Genomic DNA, 17,870 nt, shown 5'->3' on the forward strand with positions numbered 1-17,870 from the left:
TATGGAGAAAATAGAGAAGTAGTACGTTTAAGAGTTCTAGGGGTGATGATTGACAAATTGAATGGATTTTTTTGGCTATTACAGGGAATTCATTGTTAATAAGATATATAGAAAAGTGTTATCATGAAATGTAAAGGAAAAGCTCTTCCTACATGGTTCTAACATAACCATTCCTGAAATATTTTATTAGGTTCTAAGCATCACATCATTAGAAAGATACTGATAAATTCAAATGAGTTAAGCAAAAAAGCAAAAATTTTTTTTTTTTAAAAGTTAAGCAAAAACTGGTAGAGCATTTGAGTGACTGATTTGAGAAGAGGCAGCAAAATCTGATCCTGAGAGATGCTAAGTATTCTCAACTCCTACTAAATGGTAAAGGGCTGAAAAAAGTCATATCATCTCAGGTGAGAAGTTACATATTACCATAATAAATCTTGGTCTAATTAAAAGTAATGATTTCCACTACTGCAAATGATAATTATAAAAGGGAAACAATCTAAGGGGTATATAAACAAAGAATAGAGAATTCCTAGTTAGGGTGACACAAGGAATAACACAATCAAATTAATAAACGGGAAGTTTAGACTTAATATTAGGAACAACTTCTTAGCAATGAACTTCTAGGCAGCTTCTTGGGGATGGTAGACAGAAACATGATATCTAAAGAAAAAAGGAGGAGTCCAGTTGTTTGAGACTTTTAAATCTGGTCTTCATAGACTGCTGAACAATTAGGAAGATTTCTTCACCAAATATACTGGAAGACCTATTAAGAGTCTTGCATCTCTCATTTCATATTGTTATATCAAGTTCATTTACTTATTATATAACCTTTGGTACATTTATTTTCTACAGGAGAAACATATGCATGAATTAGAAGACATGAGGAAAGCTGGACATGAAGCCCTGAGTATTATTGTGGAAGAATTCAAGGTAAATGAGCCATGAGGACAGTGTTCATTGTACATTAGTTATAGCCTGTATTATAAACTTTAGTAAAGGTAGCACATATAACGTTAAGGTAGTTTAGCATTTCCCATTATAAAACACTCTTAGTAGCTGATTATTGTTTTGCCAAACTTTAACCATTTGCACTGAAAATTTGCATCCTGGGTAGGTGTCTTGGGTTGCATTTTTGGAATGTTTCAGGCAAAATGGCTCAACCTTTTCCAAAACTGAACAATATTGCATTTTCCCTTATTAAATTATCATGGTCTTTTCTTTTATGAACTTTACTGCCTCTCTGTATTGGAGTTCTTAGTGGTGAAGAGATTGTGGACATGTGACTCTCACAGAGCAACTCAACAATTCCAGCCAAGAACTGCAGTGGCAAATCCACATTTTCTCTGTAATGGTTGCTCCTAGGTGGTCTAAACCAGAATGTGGAGCTAGGCATTGGAACCCAGAGCAGGGAATATGTTTGCCTTGCACTGTTGTTGTCCATTCCTCCATCCTTGTTGCCATCCAGGGAGTATAGAGAAAGATATTTTCTCCAAACACACCCACAACAAAGTCTGAATCAGAGGGAAGGCAAAGAAGTAGATGGGGGCAAGGAATCTGTTCAGATTAAGGAGAGAAGCTGTGAGTGCTTGGGCAAGGAGGTTGAGTATTGGGAGATAAGGGAGAGGAGAGAAATGAAGGATCTCACTGGAAGTTGGAAGTGGAGGGTAAAGAAGATAGGAATGCCAATCAGTTACCTGTGGGTAAGGAATAGAGATGCACCAATACATTGGTCTAATAAGAAAATTTGCTCTATCAGATATCAGCCCGATGGGGCTGCCAATTTGGCCAATAAATGCTATGCTATGCACAGGTGCAGTGCAGGCACTCATGCAGTGAGGAGCGGAGCCAGCAGTTTAGAGAGCTGCCTTTAGATGGTCAGTCCGGTGTGGTGGAGGGGGCGGGGGGAGGGAAGGGGTGTGGTGGGGCATGCCTCCCACGGTGAGGGAGGGGGCAGGGGCAGGTGCTGCCCAGGTGTGGGGGGAGCAGCTCCCACCGCTCCTTGCACCCCAGAAGGGTGAGGGGGGGGGTGTGCCCCCACATCAAGGTGAGGTGGGCTGGGGAGAGGGGCTGTGCAAGGCTCTTCTCAGCAGGGGCTGGGTTCAGAGCAGGCACTGGCAGGATGCTGCATCCACTGCAATTTTTACCGCTGCTCTGCTCCTAGTGTCACTGCTGCCAGCTGCTCAGCGCAGCCTTGGCTCTTCCTGATGCTTCGGTGGAGGTTGGGCATCAAGTGGAGCACCGGCGAAATTTGGGGTAGATGCACCATCCTCCCACTGCCACCGGTGCCCGCTCTGAGCCCAGCCCCTGCCAAGAACAGCCCCATGTAGCCCCGGGTGCAGTCCTTCTTGGCCCACCCCATGCAGATCTGAGGAGCACGCTCCCCCTCCCCCCCCCGTGCCTCCCAGGGTGCAAGCAGCAGTGAAAGCCACCCCCCTATGAGCCTCGGCTCCCCCTCACCCCGCCCCGCCTGGGTAGTGCCTGCCCCCTCCCTCACCAGCGGGGGTCGTTGATCTGCCCCACCATGCTCCTTCCCTTCCCCCTCCCCTTCTAGCACACTAGACTGACCAGCTGGAGGCAGCTGTATCAGAAATTGGATTGGTATCCACCAATATGCCTCCTTAAATATCAGCTATTGGTATCAGCCTCCAAAATCTCTATCTGTGCACCTCTAGTAAGGAATACAGAGAAATGACAGGGAGGTAGGTTGCAGTGGGAAAACTGAAACTGGTTGAGCAAGGATACTACAGACTAAGAGCTGGAGTGGAAGGTAATGACCTAGGACTAACTGGGCAAGGAATTGGCTGTAGGGGTGAGAAACAGGAATCAGAGTGAAGATAAAAGGTTGGAATAGAAAGCATAGAAAGGGGTCAGGCTCAGAGACAGTGGTAGAGTGGCATTTACTCACTTTAAATACATTCCTCACCAGACTTTGGAATTAAACCCATTTCCTGATTCTCATCCAGTGGTGTAGTGTGTCTCATTCCCTTCTGGTGCTCACAAGGCCTATGGATGTGTGGTAGTTAGCTGTGTCAGAGCTTCCAGGATTGCAGCTGTGAAACTGGGAGTGAGAAGCCCTGGCTTAACCAGAACTCTTAGGACTTCTTCCAGGCTCCCTTCTGTGGAACCAGGACTTCCAGACAGTCCGTCTTTAGGGCATCCCCACACTGTGAACTGTCTCAGGGTAGGGGATCCCAGTGATCCCACTCTCCACAGCTCTAGGGCATTCAATGGTGGCTACACAGAGTATCTATAAACACATCTCAAGGTCTTATGTCTAAAAAAAGGTGTTATCCTTTGCTGTATACTTAGTATGTGAAAAGCAGAGATCCTCTAGGAATTTTCTTAATTAGATTGAAGATTCAGTATACTGAAATAAGTAAAATATAAGCAACAAACTATTATATCTTCTGAGTATGCTGTGTATGAAGAGAAATTCTCCCTTAATATTTATATTTTTAATTATGAGGTGTAATACATGTTAATACTAGTACTAATGAACATGTTTGTATTGTATAGCTGAGTACTATAGCTATAGATTTATCTTGGTATATACCTTTGAAAAACAGATTGAAGTCTACTTAACTGGTCCTAGCTAACTGATTGTTGCAGCTGAATTTTCTCCTTTTTTAGTATATAGGCATACAAGTCCTTTGCAAATTACAACTTCTTTTTCATTTTGCTTTTGTTAATTTTCTGTATATTGCATTTGACAACTTAATTCGGTTGTGATGGTAGGAACTCTTAAAGCAATAGCATCCAGACTCGTTTAAAGATAGTTAAGCACCTAAAGAGGCAAATACGTTGTTTTTTGGGTTTTTTTCAAATGGGACTAGGTGTGGCGGGCCGGCAGCAGGTACTCCTGCATTGAGCCACCCACCTCACTGCTCCTGATCACCTTCTAGGATCCAAATACCTCCCTGAGGGTGCCTCATGTCCGGCCGGCCCCCTTCCTGGAGCACACCTACTAGCCTGGGGGTAACAGTGGCACCACCCAGGGTCTGGACTGATCCTGTCCCTGTGCCCCATGGGAAACACAAGCCTAGTAGTCCTTGAGGGTACTCGACCCGCTGCAAGAACTTGGGGCGCTTCCCTCAGTTGGAAGCACAAATAGTGGTCTCCCTTAGTCAGCCAAACCAAGTGGACCCCAAGGCATAATCTAGACCCTCTCCCAATAAGTCCCCCATGCTAGGTACAAAGGAGAACTTTGTTATAAGGAGTAGGTTTGGACTAGGGTACAGGTAGAGCAATATCGGAGAAATCCCGTGGAGCAAACAGGGTGGCTGGGTAGCCTTTGACGTAAGTTACTGCAAGCTATATACCTAGTTAGATCTCAGGTAGCTTACAAGCATCATCTAGAGGCAGGTGTAGATTCCCTCTGGAGGCAGACAGTTCATTGATCTTGAGTTTCAAGAGAGAGAGCAAGTTTCAGATGGTCCAGCTTCTCTGAGAGTTTTCATCATGGCTTCTGCTCCTCCTCCTGGGCAGCCCTTAATTTCTATAGACCTTATGACCTCATTTACCTGATCCAATGAAGGCCAGCAACCAATTTGAAATGCATCACTGGTTGCCAGGTAGACTGGCAGGGTCTTTAGCCCCTTCCCAGTCAGGTTGGCATTACTGAGAACAATAGGGAGCCTAAGCCCCCCACCCAGGTATGTGATGCCAGGCATGTAGGCAGAGGGAGCAGGTTTCCCTCCACCCTCAGGAATCTATCCAGCTCAGGTTACTACTCAGGGTTACAAGAAGAGATGGGGCAAAGGAGTCTGCCCTTTGCAGCAACCATGGTGACCAAATTGTCAGGTAGCAGAATTTGGGGAGAGACAGAGATGGTATTCTGCTACACTAGCTACTAAACCAGGTTTATTTTTATGCTGTAGAGCTATAGGCACTTAAAAAAAAATCTCACAAAGTGCTTGTCTGCATCTTTAGATGAGTACCAGTGTATTTTTTTGTAGCTTAAAGTAGATAACTTTTTTTTTTTTTAAAGAATTTCCCAAATTGCACATGAATTAGCTGATGCCATAAAAGAATATGTCATGTTTTGATTTTTCTGGAAAAAACTTCTGAGCTAATTACAGACATTTAAAATCCCAAGCCTGAATAGATTCAGTCTTTGCAGTAGATTGCACAGACTGAATAATAGTCTAACCTGTGTAGATTGAATCGAGAAGCAACTGAATAGACATTCACTTTCGATTCTGGAAATGCAGCCACATGCCTGCAGTGGCCCAGGTTAGAAGCTAGGGGTGCTAGAGCAAGCTCTCCCTTCCCTTCTGAAGTGGCCGGAAGGCTGAAGGGAAGCTGAGCTTGGGCGAAGGGGTGTGGCCAGGCCTCAGCAGGTGCTGAGTATGATTGGAGAGGCATTTAAGCCCCCACCCTGGCCTGCACAGTCTCCAGTTGAGGTGTGCCTAGATGAGAAGGGGGGCAGTAGCCCTTGCCAGGCACCCCCAGCCTCCCCACCCCCGCTTACTGCAGGAGTGTTCAAGCAGCCCCCTTCCTTGGTCAGCACTACTGAATTCACTTAAACCAAGAGACTTTATTATGCACAGCACTTGAAAATTTTATTGACCATGGACTTAGAAATTGGAAGCTGCCTGAACTTAGAGCTGTTGAGCATTGCCAGATCTATTCCAGGGGTTTGAAGGCTCAATCACTTAAACTTGCCAAGCTGGTTTTGCAAGGGAGGGAGCATAGATTAAGTTGGAATTCAGGAACTTTCCTGCTTTTTGGATTAACTTGATATGGCAGGCTTGGTGAGAAAAATGCTATCGGAACTAGAAAAGTGGCTAATTAGAATAACAGCTCCAGGTTTTTTTTGGAGTAAGGATATATTCTGTGGACCAGTTGGATTTGTATGATTTTGTGACTTGTGGTCCTCTCAGACTGTCTCTGGGCATAAACCCTGGGTGAATAAAAAGACAAAAAAATGGATCACTCTGGAGCACCGGGCCTCCTCACCCCCCGCTCCTGCCACTTGACCAGTGACCTGGGGTGTAGGTGCTGGGGACATCTGGCAAGGGCTGCTGCCCCTCTGCCAGGCAGACCCTGGTTGAGGTCCCATCCTGATAGGAGAGGGGATGGAGGAGGGGATTAACTCTCTCCCCTTCCCCTCAGGTTACTGGCACTCTGGAGTGGGGTTTCTCACTCCCACTCCCTTCTCAGCCAGTCAGAGCAGTGATAGTGCTCTGGCGAGGTAGGAGAAGGGTGGTGCCAGTCCTGCTCTTCTAGAGCAGACAGCACAGCCCAGCTCAGTTCAGCCCAGGGCTGTGAAGCATCCTGGGATGCTGGAGGACTGTGAGTTAACTTAAACCAGGAAGGGGTCTAGGTCAGAAGTTCCATAAACCAACAGATTGACCTAAATCAGTTAAGTGTGATACTACATTCAACCAGATTTATCTTAAATCAGTTTTGGTCATTTTGAAAGCAGTTTGTGTGCACTGAACTTCTGTTCTGTTACATGTTTAAACTGGTTTCTGATCACTTAAACCCATTTATGCGTAACTTCTGTCTCTAGCCCTTAGGAAATGTCTTGCCCTATTTCTCCTTAAGCTAGTAAATAACCAATTTGAATTATTTTTAGTTACTACTTCAGATCAATTCAAGAAAAAGAGGATTCAAATTTTTAGGAATTATGATTTGGCCCAAAAGATTAGGGATCCAATCAAATAGTCTGCCCTTGAGTAATATTTATATTTAAAAGGAGGAGTCCAGTTGTTTGAGACTTTTAAATCTGGTCTTCACAGACTGCTGAACAATTATTATTTCTTGTAGACTGTTTATATTCAAGTTATATAAAGATATTCTTTTAGATCAGGGAGCCCTGGTATGAATACACTTCATACAGGTTTTCCTGTTGCTTCGTTGGTTAGTTGCCACATTTTGGTCAATGAGATCACAGTACTCGGAGGAGGAATAACATCAGATATGCCAGCCTCCATGTAAAATACTGCAACCAACCTCTTCTGCAAACATGCAGCAAATCAATCTTCAAAGCAGTAGGAGAAAATCAAAAAAGTATTTCAGGTAGAGAAAAAAAATCAGTCTTCTGCTTATAGCTTTAATACATTTTTAATGCCCCTTTACCGTGTGCAAAAGTAGAGTAGTTTTAGACTGCAGAAAAATCCAATAAGAACAAACAATCTTGTGTTTTTTGTTTGAAAAAAAAAAAAGGGGGGGCAGAATTCAATATTAAAATGTGCATTAGTGATTAATATCCCAATATGGAACAACCCCCTTAAGTAAATGTAAGAAAACCGTCTGTTATAATTATTGAAACATGTTGTACAGCTTTAGAACATTTTTCACTACTCATTTGTATCTTTAGGAATGCATTTTTATTATACTCTGCAGACATGTTGGCAGTAGCCAGATAACCAAACAAAAAGCTTTAGTATAAGGTTTGTTTAATTTAAGAAGGTGTAACATAAATGTGATTACCCCTTTCTTTGAAATATAGAGCTGTGGAAGTTATTGAATCTCTTAATTCACTTATGTGTAGCTATTTTTAATGCTGTGTTGAAATATCTCTTCTTTAGGGTTTAAGGCTATATATTATTATAATAGTAGGCTTTTATTTGTAGAAGTGCTTTCTGTTTTCAAAGGACTTTATAAGCATTAACTAATTAATCCTCATATTATCTGTGCAGTGTAGCAGTTAATTACTTTTCCACTTCATATATGGAGATAATGATGTAGACACGTTCAAGCCACAAAGAGAACATGTGAAATCCAGAATTAGAATTAGACTTGTCTTTGGACCATTAGATCATTCTGACAAGGGCAGCTTTGATATCTTGGCAAGTTTATCCCATCTGTATGATTTAACATTTAATCATTGAAAGCTATCTTAAAGTTTGTAGTGATGTTCAGTGTTCTATATCCTAGGCCAGCCAGCTTCTCTCTGCTGCTGCCTTACCGCCCACACAACATACATTCAGCCTTAAAACACGTCTTTTGGTATGTGCAATTAACTAGTGAAAAAAATCTCAGCATAAGGAAAACTTTTTTTTAGCACAAAAACACTATAACTTTCTTGTTTTAGTGCATTAGAGGTAGCTTAATGTGATTTGGTTTCTATTATATAAAAACATGGACAATGAAAATATTAAGCAGAATTTGATAACTGGTTCAAAAATATTGGATTGTTAAATTGACACATCTTCATAGTAATTGGCTTATTAGCAGTATCAGACATTTTTGGTGTTCTAAAACAAATCCTTTTTCAAAGATGAAATGGGTTTGTACCTCTAGTGGAGGAGTAGCCTTGAAGCATGCTTAGCTCTAACATTTTGGGACTTTGGGGTTCCATATTGGTATGCTTTGTGCTAGCCTTAATCTCTTCCTTGTCTTATATGATGATTTTTTTCCACATTTTTTCTTTCCTAAAGAATCCTAACATTGCATAACAATAGACTTGGATTATTTTTTAGTCTTGTCCTAGGTTCTACATCTGCAAAGGCTTGTCTGCCAGAGAATAGGTTTAACATAATCATAAACCTCATCAATCAGTTGTGTACTCATCATCAGACATCTGTTCACCTAATACTTCTGAGTCGCATGGGATTATGCCTTTACCTTTCTTTGCATGACAGATTTACTACAAACTTTGTCTATGGTCTGCAGTCTGAATCTAATAAGCAGACATCATCTAGACAAGAAGGTTTAAGTCCTTAGAGAATTTGTGTGACTACTGTATGGAAGGACTGTTTTTACCTTTGAGGGGAGGGTACCATTTTATCCACTTATACCTGTCAAGATCTTGGTGATGAATTTGGAGTTTATTTGGGCCATCTTCAAATCCCAGGCTCTGGATTCTCAAAGAGATTAATCTATGAATAAATATTCAGAGCTATATATCTAGCCTGAATGGCATTTTCCCTGTTCTGTGTTTATTGACAGTACAGGTCATGACAGATATCCAATAGCATTGTTTTATGGGAGGAGTGCAACCTGAGTTCTCTGGATTTTCTCCTCATCTTTCAGACTCCATGAATAATGTAAACCTATTTACAAGTTCTATTAATATCCAGGATCCTGAGAAAACCTGAAGAAGATATAACAAGTGTTCGTGGCCCAGACAGTTCTTGTACTAATAAAACCCCCGTATTGGATCCAGTGAAATTATCAACTCAACCTTAATAGTATTACCTCCCTTCCTATGTGATGTTCCAGAAAAATGGTTAGATCCTAAATCTATTCACAACCTCTTTGCATCTGGCTAGTTAAATATTAATAAAAGTGCTTTTCTGCATGCTAGAATCTATTAATGCTCAGGCGGAAGGACCCTGCTACGTTGACACTACAGCAGTCCAACCTGCATAGCTCCAAAACACAGCTCCAAATTGCTTGTCTGTTTGCTCGTCAGATTTCACAGCTCACCATGCAGACTCCCAGTAACTGGACTGTGACAGGAGATGTGGGGTATGTGTGTGTGGTCATACCAATATTATTTTTAATGCTTCCAAGTATATTTGGAAGCATTTCAAATGCTATGTCTGATTCTACCATGAGTGTTTTAAATAATGCTTTGAGCTTAAATATGTTGGTTCCACCCAGGCAGGTTAGATCTCACATCAGCAGGGCTCAAATGGCTTAGTGGCTTCCCTGAGAATGGTAGTAATTTCAGAGACACAGGTTGGTTAGAGGAGGATCTGTCCACACTTCTTCAAAGCACTGTTCCTTAGTCTGCCACCAGCTCAAAGGCTCCACTTTCAAAGAGACTGCTACCTCTTTTACCAGGCCTATCCAAAAGTTTGTTTAAAGAGACTTGGGGAACTCATCTCCATGCCATAAATTCCCTAGCTGTGAATCACCAGAGGTGGGATATATATGGACAACCATCCAAAGAAAGACTTGTTATCATACAGTGTTCTTTTGAGATGTACAGTATCTGTTCCTTAATATTGTACATCAAGGAACAGTCTGGTATCAAGGATCTGCTCCTTGAACAGATTCAAGAGTCTGGTTCAGAACAACAAAAGTGATTAGGGGCCTTGGTGGCAAGACTTATGAGGAAAGTCTGAAAGAACTAGGATTATTTAGTCTGGAGAAGAGAAGATGGAGGTGGAGATATGGTAACAGTCTTCAAATACCTGAACGATGATTACAGAAAAGATGGAGATAGGCTTTTCTTTGTGGCTGTAGGGGAGAGGACTGGGAGCAATGTCCTTACATTGCAGCAGAGGAAATTTAGTTTAGAGTTTAGGAAAAACTTTCTGAGTATGAATATAGTTAAGTGTTGGTACAGGATATCTAGAAAAGTAGTGGAATCTCCATTCTTGGAAGTTTTCAAGAGCAGGTTAGACAGATACAGTACTTAGCTGGAATGTTTTAGTTAAGGATGATCCTGCCTTGATCTGGGGCTAGACTAGAAGACTTCATGAAGTCCCTTCTGGCCCTAGTTTCCAATGATCCTCTGTGGGTAGGACATTTTGAAAAAAGTCACATACCATAAGGCAGAAATAGCACAAGGCCTGGGCTGCTTTTGTGTATGGCACATGACAGACTGGGCAGGGAGCAGATAGCAGGAAGGGGGTCAAAGTGGCACTTGGGGAGGGTACAGGCAATTTATGGCATGACTGCCAAAAAGGTTGCCTTCCCAGTGCTTTAAGGTAAGTAACTGCTGGTTCTTCATTGGCAAATGTATCATTCTTCTAGGGGGGGAAATGTACAAAGTTCAAAGAGATCCTCTCTGTTGGTCTGAATCTTTTTAGATACTAGTTTTACACATGGTATGGGTTTCAAAAGTATGTGGTTTTAGGTGCATGTTTCCACTGATCTCTCTGTTGCAAGGTCACTGGTAAGAGACCTGTCATATGATGGAGGGAACTGTTTAGATTCATAGATGTTAGGGTCGGAAGGGACCTTAATAGATCATCAAGTCTGACCCCCTGCATAGGCAGGAAAGTGTGCTGGGTTCAGATGACTCCAGCCAGATGCCTATCTAACCTCCTCTTGAAGACCCCCAGGGTAGGGGAGAGCACCACCTCCCTTGGGAGCCCGTTCCAGATTATGGCCACTCTAACTGTGAAGAAGTTCTTCCTAATGTCCAGTCTAAATCTGCTCTCTGCTAGCTTATGGCCATTATTTCTTGTGACCCCCAGGGGTGCCTTGGTGAGTAGAGCCTCACCAATTCCCTTCTGCGCCCCCATCATGAATTTATAGGCAGCCACAAAGTTGCCTCAACCTTCTGTTGCGGAGGCTGAAGAGGTCCAGGTGCCCTAGTCTCTCCTCATAGGGCTTGGCCTGCAGGCCCTTAACCATACAAGTGGCCCTTCCCTGGACCCTCTCCAGGTTATCCACATCCCTCTTGAAGTGCGGCACCCAAAACTGCACACAGTATTCCAACTGCGGTCTGACCAGTGCCCGATAGAGGGGAAGTATCACCTCCTTGGTTCTGTTTGTCATGCATCTGCTGATGCATGATAAAGTGCAGTTAGCTTTGCTGATGACTTTGTCACACTGATGACTCATGTTCATTTTGGAGTCCACTAGGACTCCGAGATCCCTTTCCGCTTCTGTGGTACCGAGCAGGTCATTTCCTAGGCAGTAGGTGTGCTGGACATTTTTCTTCCCTAGGTGCAGCACTTTGCATTTCTCCTTGTTAAATTGCTGTCTTTTGTTTTCTGCCCATTTGTCCAACCTGTCCACGTCTGCCTGTAGTTGTTCCCTGCCCTCCGGTGTGTCCACTTCTCCCTACAGTTTTGTATCATCCGCAAACTTGGACAGAGTACACTTCACTCCCTCGTCCAAGTCACTGATGAAGACATTGAAGAGTATCAGTCTAAGGATCGAGCCCTGTGGGACCCCACTGCCCATGTCCTTCCAGGTCGATACCGACCCATCCACCACCACTCTCTGGGTACGGCCTTCTAGACAATTTGCCACCCACTGGACTGTGTAATCATCCAAGTCACAGCCTCTTAATTTGTTCACCAGTATGGTGTGGGATACCGTATCGAAGGCCTTCCTGAAGTCTAAGTAAACGATATCTACCCCTACTCCTGCGTCCAGGTGTTTTGTAACCTGGTCTTAAAAAGAGACTAGATTAGTCAGGCATGATCTACCTGCTACGAACCTGTGCTGGTTTCCCCTCAGCATAATTTTTCCTGCTGGGCTCTCACATCTATGAGCCTTAATAATCTTTTCAAAGACTTTACCAAGGATGGAGGTGAGACTGACTGGTCTGTAGTTGCTTGGATCGTCCTTCCTCCCCTTCTTGAAAATAGGAAGCACATTGGCCCTTTTCCAGTCCTCTAGGACCTGGCCCATGTGCCACAAGCGCTCAAATAATCTTGCCAGTGGCTGTGCAATGACATCAGCCAGTGCTTTCAGTACCCTCAGATGGAACTCAGCCAGGCCTGCTGACTTAAACGCATCTGGTCCTTCCAAGTGACTCTGCACTATCTCAGGTAAAGAGTGGAGGATAGTTTGACAATAAAAAAAATCTTCAACTCAATTCAATTCATTTGCAATTCCATAGGAGAGAGCAGGGAAAAGTACCATTAAGAAGCAGGACAGTATAGAGTAATAGGAATAAAATTATATGTGTCCATTTTTGAATGCCAGTACATGTAGCCTCCGTATAAAATCTACCAAACTCTACAGCCTTGCCAGAATGCCCACTTGTACACAGCTTTACTAGAATGATTAGAGAACTCTTAATGGATCCTGTGTTTTTATTTGATCATTTAAGTACATAATCATGTGGTAATAATGGCTGTTGTTTTATATTTTTCCTGTATGGGCTACAGAGGTTACCAATACACAGAAACATTAGAAAATTTTCCCTACAGAATTTTTTCCCGTCTTCAGACCAAGAAATAACTGGTTTAAAGTGTCTCATTGTCTGGCAACTTTTCTCTCTCTCACGATACTCGGTGAGTAACCCCACCAATGTGATGGCTTTACATTTTTGTTAATTTATTAGTTAAATGGCAAATAAACATATTAGCTAGTTTTCACCATTACAAATTCTTCTTCATATTCATTTCTTAATAGAATAGATTTCTTACTTTGAAGCAAACCAGTGAACTTATTTTATATATTTCCTGGCACCATCTACATTTTTGAACCCCATTAAAAACATCAATTTCATTGTTCATTTATCTATTTGAAAGTGTCAGCCCTCAGGAAAGTAGAGTTCATGTAAGAAAAATGAAAACATTTGGGCTAATCTGGAGTGCTTGAACACACCTAAAACTTTAGAGTAACATCCGTTATCTTTGGAATATTTATTCACCAAATGGGCTGGGAAATCCATTAGAAAGAGACTGCTAGACATTTTGCTGCACAAAACCTCAAAAGCTTTGGCCATTGTTGAGAGTCTAACATTCTCAAGTTCATTCAATAAATAAACCTTCTCTAACAGACTGTGGATAAAAACATGTGAAATTCCTATTAAAAAACATGAGAAAACAAACTAAATGTGAACCTAGTGTGCTATGTAGTCCAAGTTTCCCCTCTGATGTTTACCTAATTTTGTTTAATTTCTGTCTTTCATGTCATTATTTTCTTAAACTTTTATCCCTGATAATTAACTACAATAAAGAAAAGTAAATGTAGATCTTGGAAAGATTTTCATGGGATCATGCCACTTTTTAAGATTATTTACTACAAGCAACATAAGAGTTTTTCCTTTGCTTGTTTAATCAGGCTTTTGTTCTAAAATTGTCATACCTCGTCTGTTTACTGAACTAAGATTTCCTGAGTTTTATTTGTATTTCTCCCTGTGCAAAATATCCACTAATGGAAGATTTAAAGAATATATGGTTACCAGCAGGTGTATTTATTTGGTAGTGCTTATTTACCTGGATTATTTTATGCAATGATTAGTCCTTTGAAAGAAAGTTTCCATTAATCAGATGGATGGTTTCCTTTTACAGAATTTTGACTTAAAGATGATAAGACTTCCAATCCTTTCTACTTTCAGGGTCATCTCCAACAATCTTTGCCATTGAGTATTTTGCACTATTACTTTGTAAGGGGATGCAGGGAATTTGATGGTCTTTTTCTCCACACCCACGGAGTTGCCTCTCTGAAGTTTCTGCTCCCACAATAGATTTTTCACACAACAGTTAACCCTGTAAGCAAAGCAAAATTTAACAGGATTAATTATAATTTTTGGTAATTAATTTTGCATCAGGAAATCACTTTTAGACAATTCTGTTTCTTGTGAGAAGAGAAGAACTGAATTTTGGCCAGATTTCAGTTCTTCCTCTGAGACACCACAATTTAGCTTATTCCATGTCCAAGACGACAGCATAACTTGGGAAGGCTTGACACATGTCTAGGAAATATGAAGAATACTGTTCCAATTTGGAGCCAGATGAAAACTGAGAGCTGTGAAAGTCTTCCTCTTATTCATGCAGCAGGATAGCTATAAAAAGCCATTGAGAAAAAGTGCAGTGATCAATCTGCAGTCTCTTTACATTTTACTCGAACAGCTTTAGCACATAGAGTGCAAATTCAGAGATTAATTGCAGATCTTCTGTCTTTCTCTTTTTGTAAGTTGCCATAAAATTCATGTGTACACTATGATTTGCAATTTGAATTTTTTACACACTGGGGAAGATGTCCAAAGGAACCTGTAGTTATAACGCAAATGCTGCAATGCTGAAAGAGCCACATGAAGCAGGAATTGGACTTCGTAAAAGAAGAGTTTGTTTGCCACAAAGTCTGAGTCAAATCCTGTCCCTTTTCAGCTGATAGAAACAAGCAAAGAGTATTTCAGCATATTCATGACCAATATAATTGACCTATCCATCAGGGAAGGCAATCTACTAGCATCTCAGAATCAATACTCAGTAATCAATACTGATCTAATACTCAGAAACCATTGGCCCCCATCAATGTCAATAGCTGCCATCTGCTATAATATTATTTTCATCATCGGCAACCTAATCAGGATGGAATTAGCAGCCCCTTTTCAGCAACTCCTAACTTTAATCAGTCACTTCCTCCCTCCTGATTGGCACTTAGTAGCCACAGTAGTTGAGAACAATTAACCTTTTTCTTGCCGTATAACAGATTAGTAGGATTTTATAAAAACATTGTTTGAATTCTTTTTGCATCTGCCTTTTTAAATTTGACTATTAGTGTGCAAGTTTCCTTTCTTCTTGCTCTATCACTTGTAGAGTGACCCAGATGAGAAAAACCAATCCAAAAGACCATAGCTTTGAAGCTAAACTTATCAGTAGGAAGACAAAGGTAGTTAGCTGTGTTAGTTTGAAGCCAGGCTAAAGGCAATTGTACCTTAGCATTGTAGGAAGTGAGCTATTGCTTAGGAAAGCTCATGCATCTCTAATTCAGTTAGTTCAGGGCTGTCTAACTGGTGGCCTGGTGGCCCCATGAGGCTGGTAAGGCTAGGGACAAACATTACACATAAACCAGTTTAACTGATCAGAAATTGGTTTAAACCTGTAACAGAACAGATGTTCAGTGCACATAAACCAGTTTGAAAATGGCTGAAACTGGTTTCAGATAAACCTGGTTGAATGTTGTATCAGGCTTAACTGATTTGGGTCAAACCAGTTTAAGCAATGTCTGTTCCAGATCCCTTGCTAGTTTAAGCTAAACCCTACTCCCCCAGTATCCCAGCATGCTCCCTGGCTGGGGCTCTTTGCTCCACAGCAGGCCCGGCCCCTCCCCTTTGCTCCCTGGCTGCAGCTTGGCACAGACTACAAGTGTCTGCCTGGCTTCCCGCTCACCACTCCCTGCTAAGCAGGGATTCTGCCATCCCCTCTGCCTTACACAGACATATAGCATTAGCTATCTCAGTGGATCTCAACCTTTTGCACCTTATATCCCACCAACCATTTTGTCAAAAAACCCTGGTCTCACCATGATAAAAGCAAAACCCCACAAGATTGCACTGTTTGAGATATTTGTCGATTCATCTATTTGAAGTGCAAACAACCGATTTTTTTCAATCAGGCAATAAGTTGAAGTCCCACCTACACGACCTTTGCATTCCACTAGTTGAGAAACACTGAGCTAGCAGACCACGTGATGGCTGTGGTCCATGCTGTGGCAGACAAGACAAAGGGAGAGTCAACAGGTAGCTGGTAATGTCCCTCTGTTGTTTTCTTAATGAGATGATAAACACTGTTATCAGTTCCCTGCTGGGCTGGTCAGACGTAGGGGGGAACCCCTCCCTAATCAAAATGTCCTGCTGGGGCCTCAGCTCAGCACTTTGAAAAGGAATGGAGGGCTGCTCTAACACCCCCCTGCTTCTAGCCTGAGACACTGCAGGCATGTGCCTGCATTTCTGGGATGTCTGTCTGGTTACAAAATTGATTTAACTTAGCCAGGTTAGGCTAACCTGCAAAGATTGAATCAATTCATACTCAGGCTTTCTGAATGTCTGTCCCTAGCCCAAGGGGCTAACACGTACCCTGGTGTCTCCTGCCAGCTGCCTGCCGCTCACTTCAATGCTTCTGATGCAGTGATAGACATGATCTCCAAGCATCCCCTCCCCTCCCCTCCCCCCACTCTTGAGGGTAGAGTAGGGTAGTGGGATAGGGATGGGGTGTTTGTGCTACACATACTGTGAGCAAGGGAGGGGGCTGAGCTACTTGCGTGCATGGCAAAGGGGAGCCAGGCTGCACTACTGTGTGCATGGCAGTAGAGCTATGCAAAGCTTTGGGTGGTGATTCGATTCGGAGGAGATTTGGCCTGATTCGGTGGCCGAATCTCTGAATCCAGATCGAATCAGGGGACCGATTTAAAGGTCCGAATCAATTCAAAATTCTCCGAATCTTTGGAAAAGATTCAGAGAGCTTTGATGATTCATGGAGTCTCTGGTGGCTGCAGCAGGGAGCTGCAGCTGACTCTGAGCTGATAAGTACTAGGGGAGGGGGGAGGGGATCATGGGGGAACCCCTGCCAGCCCCCCCGCTCCCCTGCACTCCCCCAGCCCTCCCCAACCCCTGCCCACTCCCCCAGCTCCCCCATGGCTGCCCCTGCCCTCTCCAACTCCCGGTACTTTAAAAAAAAGCCCTGGCTCACTGGGTGCTGCTGGGTGGGGGGACAATGCCTGCTGCCCCCCCATTGCCCGACACTGTATGGGGGGCTCGGCACCCCCTGCTCCTCCAGCCCTCCCACAGGTGCCCCACCTGGGCCAGCTCCGGCCCTTTAAGAAAAAAAAAAAAGCCAAGAAAACCCCCAGACTCAGCGCTCCTGCAGCGGCCTCAGGGCTTTGGAGGCTCGTGCAGAGCCCCCCATGTGGCACAGGGCAGCGGTGGCAGAAGGGATCACCCCCGCCAGCAGGAGCAGTGAGTCTGGGGGTTTTCTTGGGTTTTTTTCCTTAAAGGGACAGAGCTGGCCTGGGTGGGACACCCGTGGGGGGGCTGGGGGAGCGAGGAAGGGGTTGGGGGGCTTGTGCAGAGCCCCCCATGCAGTGTGGAGCAGTGGGGGGCATCGGAGATCGCCCCCCGCCTGTCAGCATCCGCTGAGTAGGGGCTTTTTTTTAACAAGTGCCAGGAGGTGGGGTGGGTGGGTGGGGCAGCCATTGCTAGGGCTGAGAGTGGACAGGGGATGGGCCTGCCTGATTCGGAGATTCAGCAGCAGCCAAATCGCCGAATTGAATCGGGACAGTGATTCGAATCATCGAATTGAATTACTGTCCCCCTAATCAGCCGAATCCAAAGCGAATACTAGGTGCTTCACACAGGCCTACATGGCAGCAAAGGAACTGCCCACACTGTATGTGCAGTGGGGAAGCTGGTTTGCCCATACTGTGTACCCAGCAGGGAGAAGCTGGGTTGTCTGAGCTGCACATGCGGTCAAGGCTGGGGCGGGGGGAGGGCCAGCAACCAGCCTAATGCAACATGCCACTCTCCTCCCTCCTCTCTGTCCCAGACTGTGGTTCAT

The 17,870-nt window shown here is 43.4% G+C and overlaps 1 protein-coding gene across 10 annotated transcripts in view; it reads left to right on the plus strand.

Annotated features, from left to right (window-relative positions):
- Positions 1 to 17,870, plus strand: part of CCDC91 (coiled-coil domain containing 91) — a 445,798-nt gene that overhangs the window by 230,474 nt on the left and 197,454 nt on the right. For all 10 annotated transcript variants that reach the window (XM_019482221.2, XM_059726688.1, XM_059726684.1 and 7 more), the window contains one exon: positions 853 to 930. In XM_019482221.2, the coding sequence (XP_019337766.1) occupies positions 853 to 930 (78 nt within the window). The remainder of the gene's footprint in view (positions 1 to 852; positions 931 to 17,870) is intronic.

The sequence above is a fragment of the Alligator mississippiensis genome, chromosome 4 (genome assembly GCF_030867095.1).
Source record: "Alligator mississippiensis isolate rAllMis1 chromosome 4, rAllMis1, whole genome shotgun sequence".
Classification (NCBI taxonomy): Eukaryota; Metazoa; Chordata; order Crocodylia; family Alligatoridae; genus Alligator; species Alligator mississippiensis.